Source organism: Peromyscus eremicus, chromosome 12, assembly GCF_949786415.1.
Source record: "Peromyscus eremicus chromosome 12, PerEre_H2_v1, whole genome shotgun sequence".
Classification (NCBI taxonomy): domain Eukaryota; kingdom Metazoa; phylum Chordata; class Mammalia; order Rodentia; family Cricetidae; genus Peromyscus; species Peromyscus eremicus.
In genome coordinates this window covers 76,760,222-76,780,432 of record NC_081428.1, presented here as the reverse complement: position 1 = coordinate 76,780,432, position 20,211 = coordinate 76,760,222, and the positions used below count along the sequence as shown (strand labels likewise).

The 20,211-nt window shown below is 39.8% G+C and overlaps 2 protein-coding genes, 1 long non-coding RNA gene and 1 pseudogene across 14 annotated transcripts in view; 3 read left to right on the top strand and 1 right to left on the bottom strand.

The window, feature by feature from the left end:
• The window catches only part of Dnm1l (dynamin 1 like), a 56,502-nt gene extending 47,960 nt beyond the window's left edge, over window positions 1–8,542 (top strand). For 3 of the 12 annotated variants that reach the window (XM_059277782.1, XM_059277773.1, XM_059277772.1), the window contains 7 exons: window positions 1,400–1,456; window positions 2,049–2,126; window positions 2,417–2,449; window positions 4,014–4,190; window positions 4,351–4,460; window positions 6,419–6,578; window positions 6,800–8,542. In XM_059277782.1, the coding sequence (XP_059133765.1) occupies window positions 1,400–1,456; window positions 2,049–2,126; window positions 2,417–2,449; window positions 4,014–4,190; window positions 4,351–4,460; window positions 6,419–6,578; window positions 6,800–6,856 (672 nt within the window). In that variant the 3' untranslated portion in view covers window positions 6,857–8,542. The remainder of the gene's footprint in view (window positions 1–1,399; window positions 1,457–2,048; window positions 2,127–2,416; window positions 2,450–4,013; window positions 4,191–4,350; window positions 4,461–6,418; window positions 6,579–6,799) is intronic. The other 9 variants (XM_059277783.1, XM_059277775.1, XM_059277774.1 and 6 more) reach the window with 3 other exon arrangements.
• A 2,196-nt stretch (window positions 8,543–10,738) lies between these two features.
• Yars2 (tyrosyl-tRNA synthetase 2) lies at window positions 10,739–19,076 on the bottom strand. The gene is given in 6 exon segments (XM_059277229.1): window positions 10,739–11,045; window positions 14,080–14,174; window positions 14,176–14,254; window positions 14,774–14,926; window positions 17,466–17,633; window positions 18,293–19,076. Coding segments are annotated over 6 exon segments (1,419 nt in total). The 5' UTR covers window positions 19,057–19,076; the 3' UTR covers window positions 10,739–10,885.
• LOC131922833 (centrosomal protein 15 kDa-like) lies at window positions 13,403–13,787 on the top strand (annotated as a pseudogene).
• A 54-nt stretch (window positions 19,077–19,130) lies between the features above and the next one.
• The window catches only part of LOC131922435 (uncharacterized), a 1,971-nt gene continuing 890 nt past the window's right edge, over window positions 19,131–20,211 (top strand). The window contains exons 1-2 of the long non-coding RNA XR_009382284.1: window positions 19,131–19,593; window positions 19,702–19,825. This is a non-coding gene — a long non-coding RNA (uncharacterized LOC131922435). The remainder of the gene's footprint in view (window positions 19,594–19,701; window positions 19,826–20,211) is intronic.

The window sequence follows — 20,211 nt, the reverse complement described above, 5'->3', positions numbered from 1 at the left end:
GAATTCTGTGTATGTTACCATTTAATCTTTAACCCTTGTTACCATTTAATATTTAGCCGGGCGGTGGTGGCGCACGCCTTTAATCCCAGCACTCGGGAGGCAGAGCCAGGCGGATCTCTGTGAGTTCGAGGCCAGCCTGGGCTACCAAGTGAGTTCCAGGAAAGGCGCAAAGCTACACAGAGAAACCCTGTCTCGAAAAACCAAAAAAAAAAAAACAAAAAACAAAAAACCATTTAATCTTTAACCCCCTGAAATTAGATATCGTTGACAGAGGAAATGGTGGCTTAGGAAGAATCAAGCCACATCTGCTGGAATCTAGCTGGTGGTTGTCTTGGTAGGATTAGAATTGTCATTCTCCAGATTGCTCTGTGTCACTCTCAAAATGAACGTTTTTTAGTGTGCTTTTTTCTTCTGAAGATTAAAATCCACATAATTCTATCATTTTATCTATTTATTATTTAGCTATTTATCATTTTATCACTTGATAACCCATGAAAAATGGAAATGGTTTACATTTTTGCTATAAAAAGTTCTATACTTAAATCGTTTTGAAACTTTGTGAACTTACAGGTCTTTGCAATCTTGGGGGTGTTGATAAAATGTTTTCATTTGAGGGGCAATTTTGACATGATTTTAACTTATATCAATTTTCCAAATGCCCGTAAGAGACTTATTATCCTTGTCTTTATTTGTCTATCTCTACTTGTCTTGGTGCTTGGATATTGCAAGTGCTCAGTACATGACAACTTGAATCTAACATTGTGTCTACAGTTTTGTAACAGTTTGATAATAAAACAATGAGTAATTGATCAGTCTGATGAAAATTAGATAGGTGGCAGTATTTCCAGGAGTTGGTATTTTTTAAAAGGATAACCCTTTTTTTTAAAACAGACATTTACGTTAGGGGTTTTTTGTTTTGTTTTGTTGTTTTTTGTAGTCTGAATGACCTTTAGGGTTTTACATTTTCTATGCTGTATATACTTCAAATTCTTCATAGTATGCTGAAAGACTATATCCCACATTCATGTTGGGACAGTTTCAGTCAATGTTTCTTAACTTCCTGAAGGATATTTATCTGCTACCCTTCATTTGGGAGTCCCTGGTAAAGGGAGCCGCTGTTGGTGATGCTGTGTTGGATCCCTCAGCAGATGTGTTTGGACAGAAAACAAACAAGCATAGGGAAGTGTTAGGGTTGGGAATTTATTGGTTTTTTTTTTTTTTTTTTTGTTCTTGTTGTTGTTCTTGTTGTTGTTGTTTTTAATATAATCAATTATGGCATAAGTCCCAAGAGGAATATGATAAATCTGTTTCTCCACACTTTTCAACTAAGATGAACATGTTGTAATAGGCCTATCTCTCAATATTCTGATAATCACAAAAACTTGGTTACATTTTATAGGAACAAAGAAGAAACAGGCTAGCAAGAGAACTGCCTTCAGCTGTATCACGAGACAAGGTAAATAAAGAAAATTGTTTTTATAGTATATTCCCACACCCAGAGGTCAGCCTCAGCCAGGTGTATTTCTGTGTGAAAATATGTTTTCTTCCTCTGTCTCTAATACTTTAAGGATGTTAGAGTAAGAGTGTAAAAGTTTTAAAAAGCTTTGAATACTTTGAAAAGAAAGATGGCTTTGAAGTGTCAAGGAGTCTTTATTAAGATTCGGATTTGCTCAACAGTGATTGTATTGTAAGGCAGACAACTTTGTATGCAGTAGATGGTACTTCTTGGCAGTAACTCTGAGCAGTTGTTGTAACTCTTATCCTAGGATCCTTGTCAGAAAGGCTCTCAGTAAGTGATCACCCACCCACAACCACCAAAAGGAGCAGCAGCTTTAGATTTAGGTTTTCTTACTTGTTCATCTGCAGGAAAACTTTAACAAGTAGCAGTGCTGTAGGAAATAAAGCAGAGTACAGACTCTTATCTCCGTGGATACTTTTGTTTTTATACTTTACTATTTTGTTATAGGGGGGAAATTTTGTCTATAAAATGTTTCCAAATGCATTTTTGGCATCCTTGATTTTTTCCCCCCCTGCATTTTTGCCTTTAGTCTTCTAAAGTTCCAAGTGCTTTGGCACCTGCCTCCCAGGAGCCCTCCCCTGCCGCTTCTGCTGAGGCTGATGGCAAGGTCTGTTCTCATTCCTAATCTAAGCCTGCATGCCGAGTTTGGAGACAGTATGCTGAATAAAATGATATTAATATGGGGTATTGTGTTAGACTATCTTCAATCCGAATTTTTTAATTGTGTAGCAAAGTATATATCCAAGTATTGTTGACTTGCTTTCCTTTGCTTGCTATATAGAAGCTATACATAGAAAAATAATTCTAAAAGGAAATTACCTTTACTTTTAAATTTTCAAGCTATTGCTATATAAATCTTGCTTGTTAAATTGCATGTTTTAACATATCTTTTAACAGTTAATTCAGGACAGCAGAAGAGAAACTAAAAATGTGAGTCTCTTGCTTTAGAATGGAAATGTTGGTGCCTTTGGTTCTCACTAAAACACTCTTCAAATTCATCAAAAACTTGTTTGTACAGTAACCTCCATGTCTTGTTGTCTGTGTTATGGTCTTAATGTTCCTTTTATCTAACCCGTGTAAGGTGCCATTAGTCTAGCTTTAACACTGTTTTCTACTAAAAATAGCCTTTCCCACCTCTCCTACCTTCAAGATTAGCTTTCAGTGTCTTCTTTTGGAAGAGATTAGGATTGTGGAGCTGGAAATGGACTCTGGGACATTTCCTCTGTAAAGGTCTGAGCTCTGGCCGCCTCAGTGCTTTCCTGTTTCCCATCAAGTTCTATGTTAACTCTAAATACAGAATTTCATGTGGGCTTTCAAAGCTTAAGCAAATTCAAGACATGGAAACTGGGAGAGTTTACGTCTTATTGATTTTTGATAATACTTTTTATAGAAAACACGGGTAGAATATTCAGGCCTATTCCTTTCCCCCTTTTTTCCATTACTTACTTTCTAGGTTTAAGTTTCTCACCCTCTGAGCCTTGGTCTTCAGAGAACCATGCAAATCACCACATAAGTTTCATTTCATTCATGGTTCACTTTCCTTATGATTTCATTTAATTTATCATAATTCATATATGTTTAATAAACACTAAAAATGTAATTTAGTCAGTAACACCTACATATAAACATCACTTTTATATTTTTGACACCGTGACAGATTTTTCAAATTTGAATGATTCCCCAAACTGCTGTTTTTCTTACAAGTACCATAACAGTCTCCCACTACATTTATCTGACTCAGTTCTCCTATGTTTAGATGATCTTGAAGATCTAAAAACATCTCTTAAATGTTGATATATTTTATTTTTCCCACTGTAGCAAATAGTCACTTTTTTTCTTTTAGAAGTCAAGAGTCAGAACCCCGAAAAAAGGGTTGCAGAAACAATTGTGGTGAAGGGGAGCAATGGATTCTCTCACTGGATCCTTTCTCAGAAGTACAGACTATGAGGGAGCTTTTATGTTGCTTATGTTACATTTCACATTCTAGGTAGCTTGTTAATATGATAGTTGGGTCTAAGGATGTAGTCTTCTTTTATTAAAGAGGTCTACTTTTTATTTTGACTTCAGGGATATAAACTAGTTTTAGAAATATGTAGAGACATGAGCTCACAGCTCTGTAAGCTTAGTTCAGTGGTTAGTATTGAAGATTACTTTGATGAGATGGAACCAAGTAGCAGTTCTGTTTTCTTGTTTGTGATTTTAGTCTAGTGTTTGAGGAGTGGAGAAAGATGCAACATTTTGAAAAGTCAATAAATGATAAATAAAAAGTAAAAATTAGTTAAATGGGACCTGAATTGGCTATTGGCTTGCAGACAGCTTCAAACAGAACCTCTCAAGATTCTAGTGATATATGCCACCATCATCTGTGACTTCATTATCTATTTGAATAAATACCAGATAGGTACTACCTGTATGTTCTTGATTACCATCCAAGAAAATGAACTTCATCTGTTGTCAAATATACAGGGTATAGGTTTGGAACGTGTGTTTTCAGGTTGCATCTGCAGGTGGTGGGATTGGAGATGGTGGTCAAGAACCAGCAACAGGCAACTGGCGAGGAATGCTGAAAACTTCAAAAGCTGAAGAATTACTTGCGGAAGAAAAATCAAAACCAATTCCAATTATGCCAGCAAGTCCACAGAAAGGCCATGCTGTCAATTTGCTGGATGTGGTAAGCCATAACAGTTTGATTTAAATCTACTGACAAACCAAGTTAGTAGCAGACAGTCTCTAAACAGAAGAAATTAAAGTCTCAAAAAATTTTCTTTTAAATATTAAATGTTGCCATTTCAAAATAGCACAGAAGTAATATTTTTCCCTTATCCTTTTAGCCAGTTCCAGTTGCACGAAAACTGTCTGCCCGTGAACAGCGAGATTGTGAGGTTATTGAAAGACTCATCAAATCATACTTTCTAATTGTCAGAAAGAATATTCAAGACAGGTCAGTATTAATTTATAAATACTGCTGGATGAGTTCATGATCTGTTTTTAAAAATCATACATTAAAAATTTTAGATTAGCTTTGATTCTAAATCTTAACTGTGGTAGCAAGATTTGTCTATTGACATGGAATGATTAGGATATTATATATCAGCTGGAAAAAAATAAGAGGATCTAGGAATAGTGATGTATGTCTGCAATCACAGATATTGAATATATATTCAGCCTCAAGGAGAATGATCACAAGTAAAAGGCCCGCCTGAAATGCTCCCTAACCCCACCCCAAGTCTCAAAACAAAATAATTAGAAAAGAGTAGCAGTGTGGTTTCCATGCTATAGTATAGAATTAGTTTAGTATAGTATTTATGAATCCCTGGATTCAATCCCCCTCAGTCTCTGAAAAAATTGAAAAATATTCTTGTGAAAAAATTCTGGAAAAATTGAAATAAAATATGGTTGACATAGTTAAAATTTATTCAATATAAAGCACACCCTTTGTCAATAATAACTTCCTATCTGCCTCACTTCTAATACACCATATTTATGAATTAGCCTATTAGACATTTCATGTTAAATGGGAACACAATAGTTATTATGTGTCCTTTGGTCTGGCTTCCTTCACTTGTGGGTGTCCCTCCCTTTTTTAAAAATTTGAAGAATTTCTTGTGTTTTGATCATTTCCACTCTCCGTCCCCCAACTCTTCCCAGATCTATCTCCCTCAACCCTTTCTCACCCAAATGTTTGTTTTTCCCTTTCCCAATCAAGGCCAGTTTGTGCTGCCTAATGTTCTTGGATGTATGGCCTTGTACTGGAGTTTGGTTGACTTAACAGAGGCTACACTCTAACCCTCTCCCAGCAGCTGAGAATTTCCAGTAGCTCCTCTGCTGCGGATGGAGCTCTGTACCTTACACCCTAATCATGCCGAATTTTGGTCTGGTTTAGGCTAGCACTAGTCTTGTACATGCTGTCACAACTGCTGAGTTCGTATTTGCAGCTGCCCTGCTGTGTCCAGAAAAGTTTCCTTGTTGTCATCCACCACGCCTTCCACAGTGATCCTTGACCCTTGGGAAGAGATATAGGTGCGCTATTTAGGGCTGAACATTGTGTAATGTCTTATTCTCTGCATCTTGGCCACTTGTGGGTCTCTATGTTAACCACCATCTACAGCAAACAAGATGGGTATAATGATAGGTCATTATGAACTGGTTTAATACTATATCCATTTAGTATAATAGTGGTAGGTTCTCTTCTAAGGTCTTTGACCTGTCTAGCAGCCATAGGTTCTTGGCCCAGTAATGGTGCCAGGTATGGGATTTGTCTTGTAGAGTGGACCTTAAATCTAGTTTACTTGACAGTGTGTTTTAAAGCTTGTTCATACTATAGTATGGATCAGCACTTGCTTTTTACAGTTGACTATAATACTGGATTATATGCTATACCAGATTTTGTATGTCTACTCATCACATTATGGATATTTGACTTTCAGTTTTGGCTGTTAAGAATAATAGTGAATGTTGTGTTTATAGATGGGATAAAGATTAAGTGAAATGAATGAAGCTAAAATATCAAGGACTGTGTGGCTTTGCTTAATGTTACTTGAAGGTATCTCTTTTACTAAGTATATTAAATATTCATTTATTCATATTTACTATTTTACAAAGCCATACTCTTTAAAGTCTAAAGCAGTGGTTGTCAACCTTCCTAATGCTGTGACCCTTTAATACAGTTCCTCATGTTGTGGTGACCTCCAACCGTAAAGTTATTTTCCCTGCTACTTCATAACTGTAATTTTGCTCCTGTTATGAATCAGAATGTAAATATCTGATATGTGACCCCTGTGAAAGAGTCGTTTGACAACCCCCACCCAGGGGTGGTGACCCACATGTTGAGAACCACTGGTCTTAAGTTTTTTCAATAGAATTATTACCAAAATGTCACAATTTTACTTTGCTTTACAGTGTCCCAAAGGCAGTGATGCATTTTTTGGTTAATCATGTGAAAGATACTCTTCAGAGTGAATTAGTAGGACAGCTGTATAAATCTTCCTTATTAGATGACCTTTTGACTGAATCTGAGGACATGGCACAGCGTAGAAAAGAAGCAGCTGATATGTTAAAGGTAACTATTAAGTTGTTTTCAATTTTTCTCCCTGGAATATACACATACAAAATTTTAAAATTGCATTCTGATCTTGTCCCCCACCCCCACTCATTGGTGCCTGATTAGATTCAAATTTTAAAGAAGATACTGCCTTTCTTTTTTTTAAGCATTGAAATGGAGAAATTTCTTTACAAAATTCGGATTAACACCGTAACTGAATTTTTTTTCTTTTAATGTAGGCATTACAAGGAGCCAGTCAAATTATTGCTGAAATCCGAGAGACTCATCTCTGGTGAACAGAACTGTTTAACACCCAGACTTTGTTGACTTGAACCTGCTAGCTACTGCCTACCTGAGTAGAAGTTTATTTATGAACTCTTATGTATTGCAGTGTATGAATTTGCTCGTGTGAAGACTGGCTATATACAAGCTGAAAAGTATACTCTGCATTACAAAACAAATCACATTTAATTCACATTTTTAAAGTTTCCTGTGATACATGTATATCAAGTCTATGTCTGTTTCAGTCAAACTTACAAGAACAATTGATATTCTAGTTGTACAAAGCAGTTTGCGTGTGGATATGATGACCCATGTAACTTTTTTTTAGTCTTAAAGCTGCAACCGTAGTCCAGAAAGGAAGCTCCAGGACATTTCATGACTATAATGCATGCACTATTATATAGACTGATTGGGCTCTAAAAGATGGAGCTTGGCAAGTTCCTCACATAATCAATGTATCCACTTATCCTTCATTTTCATAGTCTTAAAAAACAAAATGCTATAACCTTTGCTGTTTTAAGAAATGTGTAAGAGCTGAAGGACTTAAAGATGTAGGAACAGGCTGTGTAGTTAATGGTTTATCCAATTCTGAGTCTACACTGCCCTCGTGTATTAAAAATTAAAATATACTTTGATTCATAATTAAGCCTGAAGACATAAATTGACTTCCTGCATTAAAAACAACTATTGGGAATTTACTTGGTAACAATGGCCGGTCATTTTATTTCTAAAAGATCCAATGATGACCTAAATTTCCCTTAGTTTACAAATAAGAGTAACAGCAATTCAGATACACCCTTAAAGCATTGGGCTCTAAGACTCAAGTGAGGTAGGACCTAAAATTCTACTCTGTACACATTAGTAATGGCCACTTTAGTTCCATACCAAGAGAAAACATTCGAATAATGGTATGAAACCACTAGTGGAACTTGGTGACTTAAAGAGAAACACTTGGACATACACATACACCTAAAAGCTTATAGACTATTAAACTGTATTCATAGGTTGAGGGTCATGTTTACAAACTGAAAATTGTCTGGGCAATTCATGGTATAAACAGCATTAAAAATTTTTCAGTCCTAAGTGAAAATCTTCGGTGTATCTAGTTCTGTCTCTAACCAAATAATACATTAGTGTCAAAAATATTAAAATTTCTTTTCAGGTTATACCCGGGCATTTTATGAAGTATTATTAGCAAGGAAAACAAGAACATGTTATCTTTAGTTTAAGATACCCACTTAATAATCTCAAACACAAAAAGGTCCACTTCAGTCTGATGATAATGTGTTAATAGTACCAGCTTGACAGTGAGTGCACACTGCCTAAGTATGTTAGCACTTAAAAAAGTACCCTGCCATTCAACTATTAGGTATCTATGATTTATTTCTTAAGAGAGATGACTACCACTGTAGCCTTCTGAATTTGTAAGGGGGGAAATGCACCTTTACCCAACATTTCAAATAGATTTTAAATGGAAGATATTAGCTTTAAAAATGTGCTACCATAGTGTACTTGTTAGCACTACACACTTTGTACAAAGAAAACAGAAGCTGCTTTTGTGTGCTTTTACACCGAGCTGTGTTCTGAAACAGGAGATAATCTCTGGCATATTTATAAGACCACTGTATGTTCTTTCTGTGTAAATAAAGCTGCTGGTATGAAATGACATTAAAGTTTGCCAATAAATGACTTTTTCCAGACTTGCCTCAGGAAAAGGTTTAAATAGCTGTATCTTTTAAACAGCTGGATCTACTTCCTAACCTAACAAGTCAACTTGTATTGCACCAGAAGTTTTATGGCATGTAGCATGAATCTTAAAGGTACTTATTAATAACATCAGACCTGGGCCAGGTATTGGGGTGAATGCTGGATGATTAGAAAAGCAGAACAAGCCACAGCTACCTCACCTTGCCAGTTCCTCAGCTGATCTTGTTTCCTCAGACTGGATACCTCTGAGTCCTCATCCAGAATGAATCTCAGCTGAACTGCTGCTTGAAAGCCTGAAAGCTTAACCAGCCAAATGCCTCTAGTTTCTGGTCTTCACACCTTATATATCTTTCCTTTCTACCATCACTCCCTGGGATTAAAGGCTTGCTTTCTGGGATGAAACCTGGGGCCTATGCAGGGTCCCTTGGCTCGGCCTGGGAGGAGGGCACTTGACCTACCTGGACTGAGTCCACCAGGTTGATCTCAGTCTGTGGGGAAGGCTTTGCCCTGGAGGAGATTGGAATGGGGGGCGGGCTGGGGGGAAGGTGAGGGAGGCGGGAGGGGGGAGAACAAGGGAATCTGTGGCTGATACATAGAACTGAATTGTATTGCAAAATAAAAATTTAAAAAAAAATAAAAAAAGAAAAGAAAAAGAACAGGGATTGGGGAGAGAAAAAAGGTTAAAGAAGAAAAAAAAAAAAAAGGTGTGAGTCACCATGCTTGGCTGTATCCTTGAACTATAGCTGGAGTTTTCTCTCAGGGGCCCGCCAATCCCCGGCAGTCCGACAGCCCACTTATGAAATAAACACACAGACACTTATTTACAAATTGTATGGCTGTGGCAGGCTTCTTGCTAACTGTTCTTATATCTTAAATTAACCCATTTCTATAAATCTATACCTTACCACGTGGCTCGTGGCTTACCGGCATCCTCACATGCTGCTTCTCATGGCGGCGGCTGGCAGTGTCTCCCCCACTCAGCCTTCCACTTCCCAGAATTCTCCTCTCTCCTTGTCCCGCCTATACTTCCTGCCTGGCCACTGGCCAATCAGTGTTTTATTTATACAGAACAATACCACAGCATTGAACAGATGGATTTCTGCCTCTGGAATGCTAGGATTAAAGGCGTGTGCTACCACTGCCTATCCTCTACATTTAATATTGTGGCTGTTCTGTCTCTGACCCCAGGTAAGTTTATTAGGGTACACAATATTTTGGGGAACACAATGGCATTTTCCTGTTACATTGTCACCGCCAAGGCCTTGTTTTTTTTTGTTATTTTTTTCCGGTTTTTCGAGGCAGGGTTTCTCTGTGTAGTTTTGCGCCTTTCCTGGAACTCACTTGGTAGCCCAGGCTGGCCTCAAACTCACAGAGATCCACCTGGCTCTGCCTCCCGAGTGCTGGGATTAAAGGCGTGCGCCACCACCGCCCGGCCCACCAAGGCCTTGTTAATCTCCATGTCTACAGATTGAAGAGAGAAACTTGTTCCATATAATCCAGTGGTGAATGCTCAGAACGTGAACACTACACTTTGCTGCAGACTTCCAGAAGCTGTTCAACACTTTCTGCTTCACTTGCTCCCTATGCACAACCCCGTGGCACTATCTTGACTTTTACAGACAGTCTGGAGAATTAACTTGCCTGGTGTATACAAACCTAAACTAGTCTGACCTCAAGATTTCCTTCATCTTTGTTCTCCTGACTACATACTTGGTGAGACACTTTTGTTCTCTGGTTCCTTAAAATGCCTGCTAAGGAACCCACTGACAAAAATAGGCAATTAGGAGTAAATAGAATGATACTGAAACACAGGCACAGAAATGGAAAACTAAACTACAAATGAAATCTAGTACTGATTTGTGTTTTGAGAAAAAACTATTATTACAGTTTCTATTAAGAACCATTGCCACGTCTAACTTCTTTTTAAGAATTTTTTTTTTTTTTTTTTGGCTTTTGAGACAGGGTTTCTCTGTTCTGTTTACTTCTTAGCATCAGTCAAAAAATTTGTTTCCAACAGATTTCTCACTTTGAAACAGAAATTAGAACCTTGCCTAGTTTATAGAACTATATAACACTACTGAAATCAGTAAGTGCTCTGCACCTTACATAATGTATAATTCCATAGACTTCATTTCCATTGTACTTCTTCATCAGTCCAAGAAGCAAGATGGATAGATCTTTCATAAGAATAAACCATAGTTAGATAACATTTTATTTATTTAAAAATGCACAAAGGTGTTTACATTGTAAAGCCTTGTGTATATTTCATTCTTGATTTTTGAAGACCCTCCATGTTTTGAAAATGAATGATGGACAAAATCTTTGGAGAAAATCTTTCACAACTGAAGCCATTTTATAACGTAGAAATTCCTTTTTCCTATTTTAAGTAAGGAAAGTCCATTCTTGAGAATATGTTGTCCAATTACTAAAACACTCTCAGGATTTGTTACCTGTCTGTGATTTATACTGACTCCGCCTTCTGTTATCATCTGATACCTGAAAATAGAAAGGTTTAATAACTAGAAGCATCCAATCACCTGAAATGATCTGACTTCTACTTTTTGAGGTAAGCTGTCAGTAGGTCACCTGGCTGACCTACACTGAAACTTCAGCTCAGGTGGGTCTCACACCTGTGATCCTCCTGCCTTAACCTCCCAAGCATCTGAGATTACAGGCTGGCACCACAGGCTCAGATGGACCAGCTTTATGACACATTCACCCCATAATGGCTTTTAATGGAGATTTACTTTTCAGAATTTCTATTCTTGTGAGGGAAAAAACTGCCAGACAAGAAACTCCTGAAAATAAAAAAGCAATTTTGCTTTTAAAGTATGCTACCCATAAGATACAGGTAACAAGGGCTGGAGAGATGGCTCAGTGGTTAAGAGCACCGACTGTTCTTCCAGAGGTCCTGAGTTCAATTCCCAGCAACCACATGGTGGCTCACAACCATCTATAATGAGATCTGGTGCCCTCTTCTGACCTGCAGGGACACATGTAGGCAGAACACTGTATAACTGTATACATAATAAATAAATCTTTAAAAAAAAAAAAAAGATATAGGTAACAAATACCACTACTTGAATCTTTAAGAAGTTAATAGGAAACTGGAAAATATTAAGGCTATGAATAGTACTGTTTGAATAAAAACAAAATTCTTAATCAGCTGATTTCATAAATGGAAAAATCAATAGCTGGTTTAATAAATGTATGATACCAGAAGTACGTTTTAATGACTTTCACATCCAATTTATTCAATGAAGTACTTATTATGTGCTAAACATAAATAGCATCAAAGAGATAAAGACAATGTTAACACCCACTATCCAGCGCTGTGCTGTGCTGTGAAGGCCTGGATGTTTCTCTAGGGGCACACCGGATAGGTGAGAGCTGAGAACTTTTGTCAAATAAGATGTTAAGACACTGGATGACAGTAATTTTGACAAGCAAGGAGAAGCAGCAAAAGGGAGCCTTTCAAGTCTGAATAAAGTAAGCAGTGGCTTTCTTTTATTGGCATGTGTGACTAAATAAAATTAAGTAACTCATTGAAAACAGCTTTATAAAAGCAAGCCAACAACAAAAATGTTCCTGTTTCCTTTCTTCTAGGAAGACTGCTTACATGCTGAATATGCAGGCCAACTCTATTTACGGTATGAAAAATACAGTACCACTGCTGACTGGCTAATCAGCAAATACACCAGAGCGAAGTTCACAAGAAAATGCATAAACCCAGATTTGCTGTAGGGGAGGATTAGACTCCAACCTTAAATTTAGTACATTTTTTAAACTTTTAATTAAATTAATTTAATTAATTTTAAGTAAAACATTGGGGAATAAATAGATAAGGTAGAATGGCAGGCCATGAAAAAGGAGACATGGCTCTCAGTCTGCACCCAGAAATTTAGAGCTCAATGGAGAGGCAGACATTCCAAAACAATTCAAAGCAACTGTAACAAATGTCATTCATGTAACCATGGGCAAACGACAGGGACTTTATGTGCAAAGTCCCACAGGTGAGGCACCAAGGGTTTCTGATTATTGCTTTCCCTTGTACATGTTCCATTTATAACATGTACAGTTATAAATGGACACTCCACATGCCAAATTGCTTTTTGTAGGGCAAAAGTAGTATTCCCTGATAATATGGTAGAGCTGAGGAATTGTAATATGCAGAAAAATGTAATGCCCAAGGAGAATATTCTACAGTTTATAAGCTTTATGAAGTTCTGTTTCTTTGCTCAATTCTTTTCAATTAAATTTTAAAATAAATCCTGTCCTCAAATAAGGCTACAGGCTGAGTAAGAGGAGGTCCTGAGAATCTTCTCACTTCTCTGTGACCAAATTCCTGAGCTGACTGATCGCAGTGAAGGACTGAATGAAGGAGCACTGTCCTCTACAGAGAGGTCAAGACATCTCCAACTCTATGAACCTAACTTCTGCAAGAAATGAGGTACATGACAGCAGTATCCGGAAAACACTCTGGAGACATGCTGTCAAGTTCAGCATCTCACAGGAAGTCAAGAATCAAAGTGAAGGCGTTCCGGGAAGGGCTCAGAGGTGGGTGCAGTGTGGCCACGACCCCCCACCCCCCCCAGGCCAGTGAGCTGATGTGGACGAAGCTATGAAGTGGAGAGCCAGAAAGCTTATAGCCCAGCTTTTATTAAAGATGACTTCCAGCCGGGCGGGTGGTGGCGCACGCCTTTAATCCCAGCACTCGGGAGACAGAGCCAGGCGGATCTCTGTGAGTTCGAGGCCAGCCTGGGCTACCAAGTGAGTTCCAGGAAAAGGCGCAAAGCTACACAGAGAAACCCTGTCTCGAAAAACCAAAAAAAAAAAAAAAAAAAAAAAAAAAGATGACTTCCTTGTTCACTCAAGAAATTCACCTTTCTAAAAGACAGGAAGAAACAGTATCACAAAGATTAATGTTACTTCAGAAAATGAATAGTTTTGGAGATCACAACACAGAAAGGGCATGTCTCCTCCAAGCCATTGAGACTGCTTCAAAAAGGAACATCAGTCTCTTGTAGGACATAGAAGCTGCAGAGAAATCTTTACAGGTCAGGCTTAAGCCACGTCCACAGCCTGCAGTGCATTCTCTTGAGATCTGTTACTGGGCTTATATCAGCAGAAGAGCATGTCCCCAAATGAGAACAGTTTCTTTTAGGCAGAGCCCCATATCCAATCGGTGGTGAAAATCAAAATGAGGCAGGAAACATCGTTCAAAACGGAGTGAGGTGATAACTTCTTCATACATTACTCAGAAAACAAAAATTAAAATCAAAAAACAACTGTTTGATAAAAGTCTGTAAGTCACGGCAGGAACTTACAGTGTGCTTGGTGTTGTTTCCTTGTAATGTCAGTCTGGAGCCCCGACAAGGCCAGGTTAGACTACTGCAGGGCTGTAGACTTGCCGATGAAAGGGGTTAAAAGTAATGCTAAGACAATGTTTGTTAAAGATGGTATAGGAGTGCTGTGTGTGTTAAACATTCACTCTCATTTAAAAAAAGAAAGAAAGAAAGTTAAATCTTACCCTCGGGGACCATCTGGAATGGCATTTGCTTTTCGGCAAGTATCTATGACACTTGTTCCAGGGTCGAGAACTAATTCAGAAAATGAAGCTTCTTTTAAACAATTCTTTTAATTCTTGGTCAGACATGACCTCCAGTGCCTCTATGCTGCTATGGTAAAGGGCTTGTGTACACCTGAAAAACATGAAACCACATCAGGGACTGCTTACCCCTTCCCCGACCAATTACGGAGTGCCCACTGTGTTCCACAGTATAGTTTTTCATTCAATAGCAGCATCTATTTTGTGTGACTCACTAACTTAAAGATTTATCCAATAAAGACAATTTAAAAATAAGTTAAATACAGTCCAGGTTAGTCATGAGAAACTCCTAAAATCATCTTGAATTTCTTGTCTATCCACTAAATTTCATTAAGTATTCACTTCTCCTCTTAGCATTCCTTAGCTGCCTGTCGTTCTTTGTTGAGGGCCGGGGACTCATGAGATTTCCCCCTTCCATGTTAGCACACCTATTTGTATTACACGTGTTTAGGCAGCCTTACTATTGTAATGTGGGTGAAGTTTCCCTGTCATTTCTAGGAGACACAATCTCACAGCCAGTTTCCAGTCCTCCCTTTCTTCCAAGATGTTCTCTGAACCCTTCAGTGTAGAGTTGTGTTGTGGACTGGGAGCATTAACTATTCTAAAGCCAACCTTTTAGGCAGAGTCCAGACCTTCTTGTCCATGAACAAGCTTTGTTACTTCTGCAGCAAGTCGTTTCTGAGCACCCCGCTTTTCTGGTTCTCTAACATGCAGCTGCATAATGTGTTCAATCTCTGGAAGGGGGAGAAAAGTGAAGAGCTTCAGGTACCTGCAGGGCAAGAGATGACACATTAGGTGGATAGCATCTACCAGCTCCCTTATCTTAGGGGGGAGAAAAACCTTTTACATTCACTTTGGAATTTATGAATGAAAAACTGTACTTAATGTACTTAAGCTGTACACTTAAGACATACAGAACCCCAATAGACAATATTTTCCAATACTTGCTTTCTACTTTCCTTAAGTAACAAAATGGTACAGAAATAAACGAAGGCTCCAACCCCATCTCCTTCCACTTTTAATGCCAAGAGATAATTTGTGTGCTTCCTTCTTAAGCATACTTTGCCATTTGTTTTATGTGTATCCTTAAAAAGCACATGTAACTTAAAATTTGACATGAATAGTATTCTATATGTTAACTTTTGCAAAATATGTAGAAAAAGTTTAATGAACCATTGTAAAGCAAACACCTATGACATCATCCTCTTAAGAAATACAAGATTATGAATAAAATCATGCAGAATACATTTTTCTGTCTACTTTGACACACCACCATGTGCAAGAGATTTATGATGTCACAAGCACAGCTTTCCAAGCTATTAATACTCTGTGGGCATTGTGTGTCTAATTTTGAAAATATGCTAATCATGCCATGAATACCTTCATATTTTTCTTGGTACACACATGCATGAGTTTCTGTTAGGCATGTACCCAGTAGAGATTATGTCAGATCATAGCTTAGTTACAACTAAGTTTTCCTCTCCCTTTGACATTTGCACTCAGGTAAAGCTGGATCCTTGATTATACCACAGAAGACTTAAGGAGACCAACCAGGGTGACACAAAATTAGTGAGTTTATTAAGATTAAGGTACAGTGCACAACTGAGATTCATGACTAGGTATCTACACAACAACTATCTACAGGATTTTGTGGCTAAGTTACATGGCTCAAAAGATGTGATTTACCACAATGTTTAAAAATTAAACAAAACTTAGATTCAGGTTCTTTAGGATAGGACACCTTTTGGAATGATCTCTATAACGTGCCATCTACCCATGCTCCAGACTTCTCTGGATTTTAGTATGTGTCTCTTGTTTGATATTGTTCTTTTTTTTTTTTTTTTTTTTGGTTTTTCGAGACAGGGTTTCTCTGTGTAGCTTTGCGCCTTTCCTGGAACTCACTTGGTAGCCCAGGCTGGCCTTGAACTCACAGAGATCCGCCGGCCTCTGCCTCCCGAGTGCTGGGATTAAAGGCGTGCGCCACCACCGCCCGGCTTGATATTGTTCTTGTTGGTTGTAGTTCCATCTTATCTAGGTCATTATCCCTCATTACTCCTGGACAATATTTGATAATCATTCCTATTGTATATAGTTTTGTATTAGGTTAGAACCTTCTTATTTAGACAAAAGTGGGAGATGTAGTGGGTAGCCGTTCCAGCTTTGACCTGGAAGTTCCAATCTGCACTGAGGCTTCGGTAACTGTCACGCCTACAAGGTGGGGCGAGAGAGGACCCTGAAAACCTGCAATCCAGATGGGCAGCTCTCTTGGTTCCTGGATCCTGGACGCTGGAGGTAGACCGAGCAGAGTTCTCCAGAGAACACCGCTGGACTGCACTACACCTTTCCCAGACCCTGTAACCTATCCCTTCACTTGTAAGTTACCCCACAAAATAAACATCCATTTTAACTAAAAAAAAAAAAAAAAAAAAAGATTAAGGTACAGTGTACAACTGAGATTCAACTATCTACAGGATTTTGTGGCTAAGTTACATGGCTCAAAAGATGTGATTTACCACAATGTTTAAAAATTAAACAAAACTTAAGTTAAAAACAAAGGAGCTGGCTTTCTAAAGAATATCTTTGCAAATGAAACTATATGTGGTATACTGTTTAGATTTAGTGAGGAGAGGAGGGTCTTGAAATGTTGCCCAAGCCAGCCTGGAACCTTTAGACTCCCAGGTGAAATCATAGGCACATTCCACGGCTCCAGTTGAGAAAAACCTAAAGACTTGAGAGTCCTATCTGTGAGATGAGATAAATGGAGAGGATGTTTAAATTTAAGATAAAAGGAGTGAATAACCTAGAATATGCAAGTGATACAATCCGATGTACTTGCTAGACATAGGTAAAAACAATTTGGGTTTTAAATGTCACTGTAGTTTCTATTTTAACAAGCAAACAGTTCCTAGGACTGAGATGTACTTTCATGTACAAGGAAGGGCGTGGGAAAACCCTCACGGATGCCAGGCACACTGGTGCAGTCTGTAATCCCAGCTTCTAACCACCGGGCTGAGGCAGAAGACTGAAGTCAGACACTGTCCTGGCCAACTCACAACATCTGAATTTTTTTTCCCAGGCCTGGGATGTCTACAGTTCACACGTGCCTAATAGCCATTCAGCCCTGGGTTCAACTCTAGTGTTTAAAAATAAACAAATAAAATTATGACAGTTAAACAGCAATATCCTGTGACACAATGATTGACACCTTCAAAATCAACATTAAAAACCTACAAAGAATAACACTTCAGTAGCTAAAACTGAAGCATAACTATGTATTAGTTATTCTCAGCTGTCTATTAAAAGCTTACCTTTCTACACAATCATCTTGCTGTCTGACAAAGAACTGATAAAGTTCAAATGGTGATGTTTTCTCTCTGTTTAGCCAAACGGCGTTGCCAGCAGACTTCCCCAACTTCGCTCCAGTTGTACTTGTAATGAGAGGAACAGTGATTCCGAATACATCTTCTCCAGTCAACCTACACATACATTCATGGTATTCTGTAAGCACAGTTAGTTCCTCCAAGCACAATTCAGATTTGAGTCTGGTTACTTACTATGTTTAAAAAAAAAAAAAAACTTCTCAATCTGGACACTAGTCCTTAAGAACTGTAACAGTATTCACTTCATATTTATTTACATTTGTCATGCTGAACTGCAATTGCGAGAATACTTCTGAGCAAGACAACAGGAAGTGATTTCGAAAGGTCAGGCAGAAAAAAGACAAAACTGGGTGAAGGGACACTAGGAAGATACATTTTGGAGGTGCTTTTTAAAGAATTGTTTTTATGAGTTTGTCGTGTAGCACACGAGCCAGCCCTATACTCCATGTTCCTCAAGAAAATGTTGTTGAAATCTTTATGGAGGCGAAGGGCTAAATTAATTAGACTACTAAACAGAAGTCCAATTATTTTCAGGTATAAATAACAAAAGCAATTTCTCAAGTTAGAAACTGAGGGCGACTCAGACACAATCCAAATCATTAAGTGGTCTGCTTCCAGCAGTTCTACAATACGCCCATCATTCAGACATTCTAACTCGCAAGGGCAATATCTTACCATCTTCACAACGAATAACGCACTACTAAGGTGCAGTATCCGTCCCTGGATTTCTGTAGGATCTAATAAGCCAAGCTTACTTGTGGATGAACTCGTATCCAGACATGATGTTGCCCAGCTGATCTGCTCCGCCCAACTGGACCCGGCATCCATAGCGCTGGAAGAGGTAGTAGAAGTCATAGGCCTGGAGCACCTGGTAGAAGAACTCCGCCAGGCTCATGCCCTCGGGGCTCTTGAGGCGACTCTGCACGCTCAGCCGGCTGAGCAGCGTGCCCATGCGGAAGTGGCCGCCCACTGTGGCCAGGAAGTCCACCAGGTGCTGCTCCTGGAACCAGGCGGCGTTGTCGAGCACGGTGAAAGTGCCCCAGGGCCGCCCGTCCGCGAAGAGCCGCGCGTGGTTGGCAGCCAGGGTCTCGAGCCCCAGCCGCAGGGCGCGCGCGTTGGCCTGCACGCACTGCGCGCTCTGCGCCTCGCGCCCCTTGGTCCGGCCGCTAGGGTCCCCCAGGCGGGCAGTGGAGCCCCCTACGAGCGCGATCACGTTGTGGCCGGCTCGCTGAAAGTGGAACAGACCCAACAAAGTTAGCAGGTGCCCCACGTGGAGCGAATCGCCCGTGGGGTCGAAACCGCAGTACACGGTCTGGGGCGACGAGCCCGCCCTGCGGCGGTCGAAGAGTTCGGGGAGCTCGGTCTTCGTGCCGCTCTCGGGGAAGAACTCCTTGAACAGGCCCCGGGCCCTTGGCGCCGCCAGCATCCCCCGCGCGCCTAGGCGCACCAGGCGCAGCCCGCGCGGCCAGACCCCCGACTGGGGCCTGCAGCACAGGCGGCTCAGCACGGGCGCCGCCATCTTGCAGCACGCGCAGGGCATGCTGGACCTCACTGTCTCTGCGCATGCTCGGGCGGAGCGGGAGAGGGTGTGGTCAGTCCAGGAATGGGGGCCACACGTGTCCCGTCGGTGGGCCCTGTGTTCTCTGTAATTTCGTTTCCGTTTTCTCAGAGTGGATGCCATGGTAGTACTTCCTATTCACAGCTGTTTATTGTCATTTAAATGATAATGCTAAAAGCCTGTGATGTTCCACAAGTCTGTGGGAAGAAATTGGGAACAGGTTCAAACTCCGAGCGGGGTGGAGACGAAATTTCGTTGTACCAATTTCCCAAGTTAATGAGAGACTCGGCGCACACACACACACCACACAGTCTTTAGTGTGTGTCCTAGAGGTGGCGGTCTCCTCCAAGCTACAGTGAGAAGAAAGTCAACACAGGAAAGAAAGACTTCCTATGGTTTGTTTATTTACTTAACTAAAACCATTCAAATTCCTAACATGTCAGGTGCTTTGAGGACTCACCCACCAGATGAGAATTCTCATAGATAGCTGTGTAGCAGGTGAGCCAGCCTCCAGGTCCCATTGTAGAATATGACTTGTTTTCTTTAAACATTTTAATTAGCATACACGAATTGTACAAAATAATGAATTTATTCTGACATTTTCAGGCATGAAGAGACTTTGACCGTATTTTCAATACCAAGCCTTGTGTTGGACTTCCTGAACTGCCAGTCGGAGGTTTGTGTGCATGAGGATTAAGATGTGCCATTTGTGGACAACTCCTGAAATAGAGTGAGAGAAGTGGGGGTATGAAGGGAGAGAGGGAACAATTGAACTGTGGCTGGCTAGTTTTATGTCAGCTTGACAAAGCTAGAGTCGCTGAGGGAAAATGCCCTCCGTCATAGTGGCCTATCAGCAAGCCAATGGTATATTTTCTTGATTGGTGATTGATGTGGGAGGGACCAGCTCACTGGGTGGTGCCACCCTTGGGCTGGTGGTTCTCAGTGCTGTAAGAAAGCATGCTAAACAAGCATGTGGAGCAGCACCCTTCCATGACTTCTGCTGGGGTTTCCTTCCACAGTCATCTGAATTGAAGCAAGGAAATTAGCTGTTTATTATTGACTAATCTTTCAATACGGGATGCTCTTGGAGAGGGATCCAAGCTTTGGGCAAGGCTT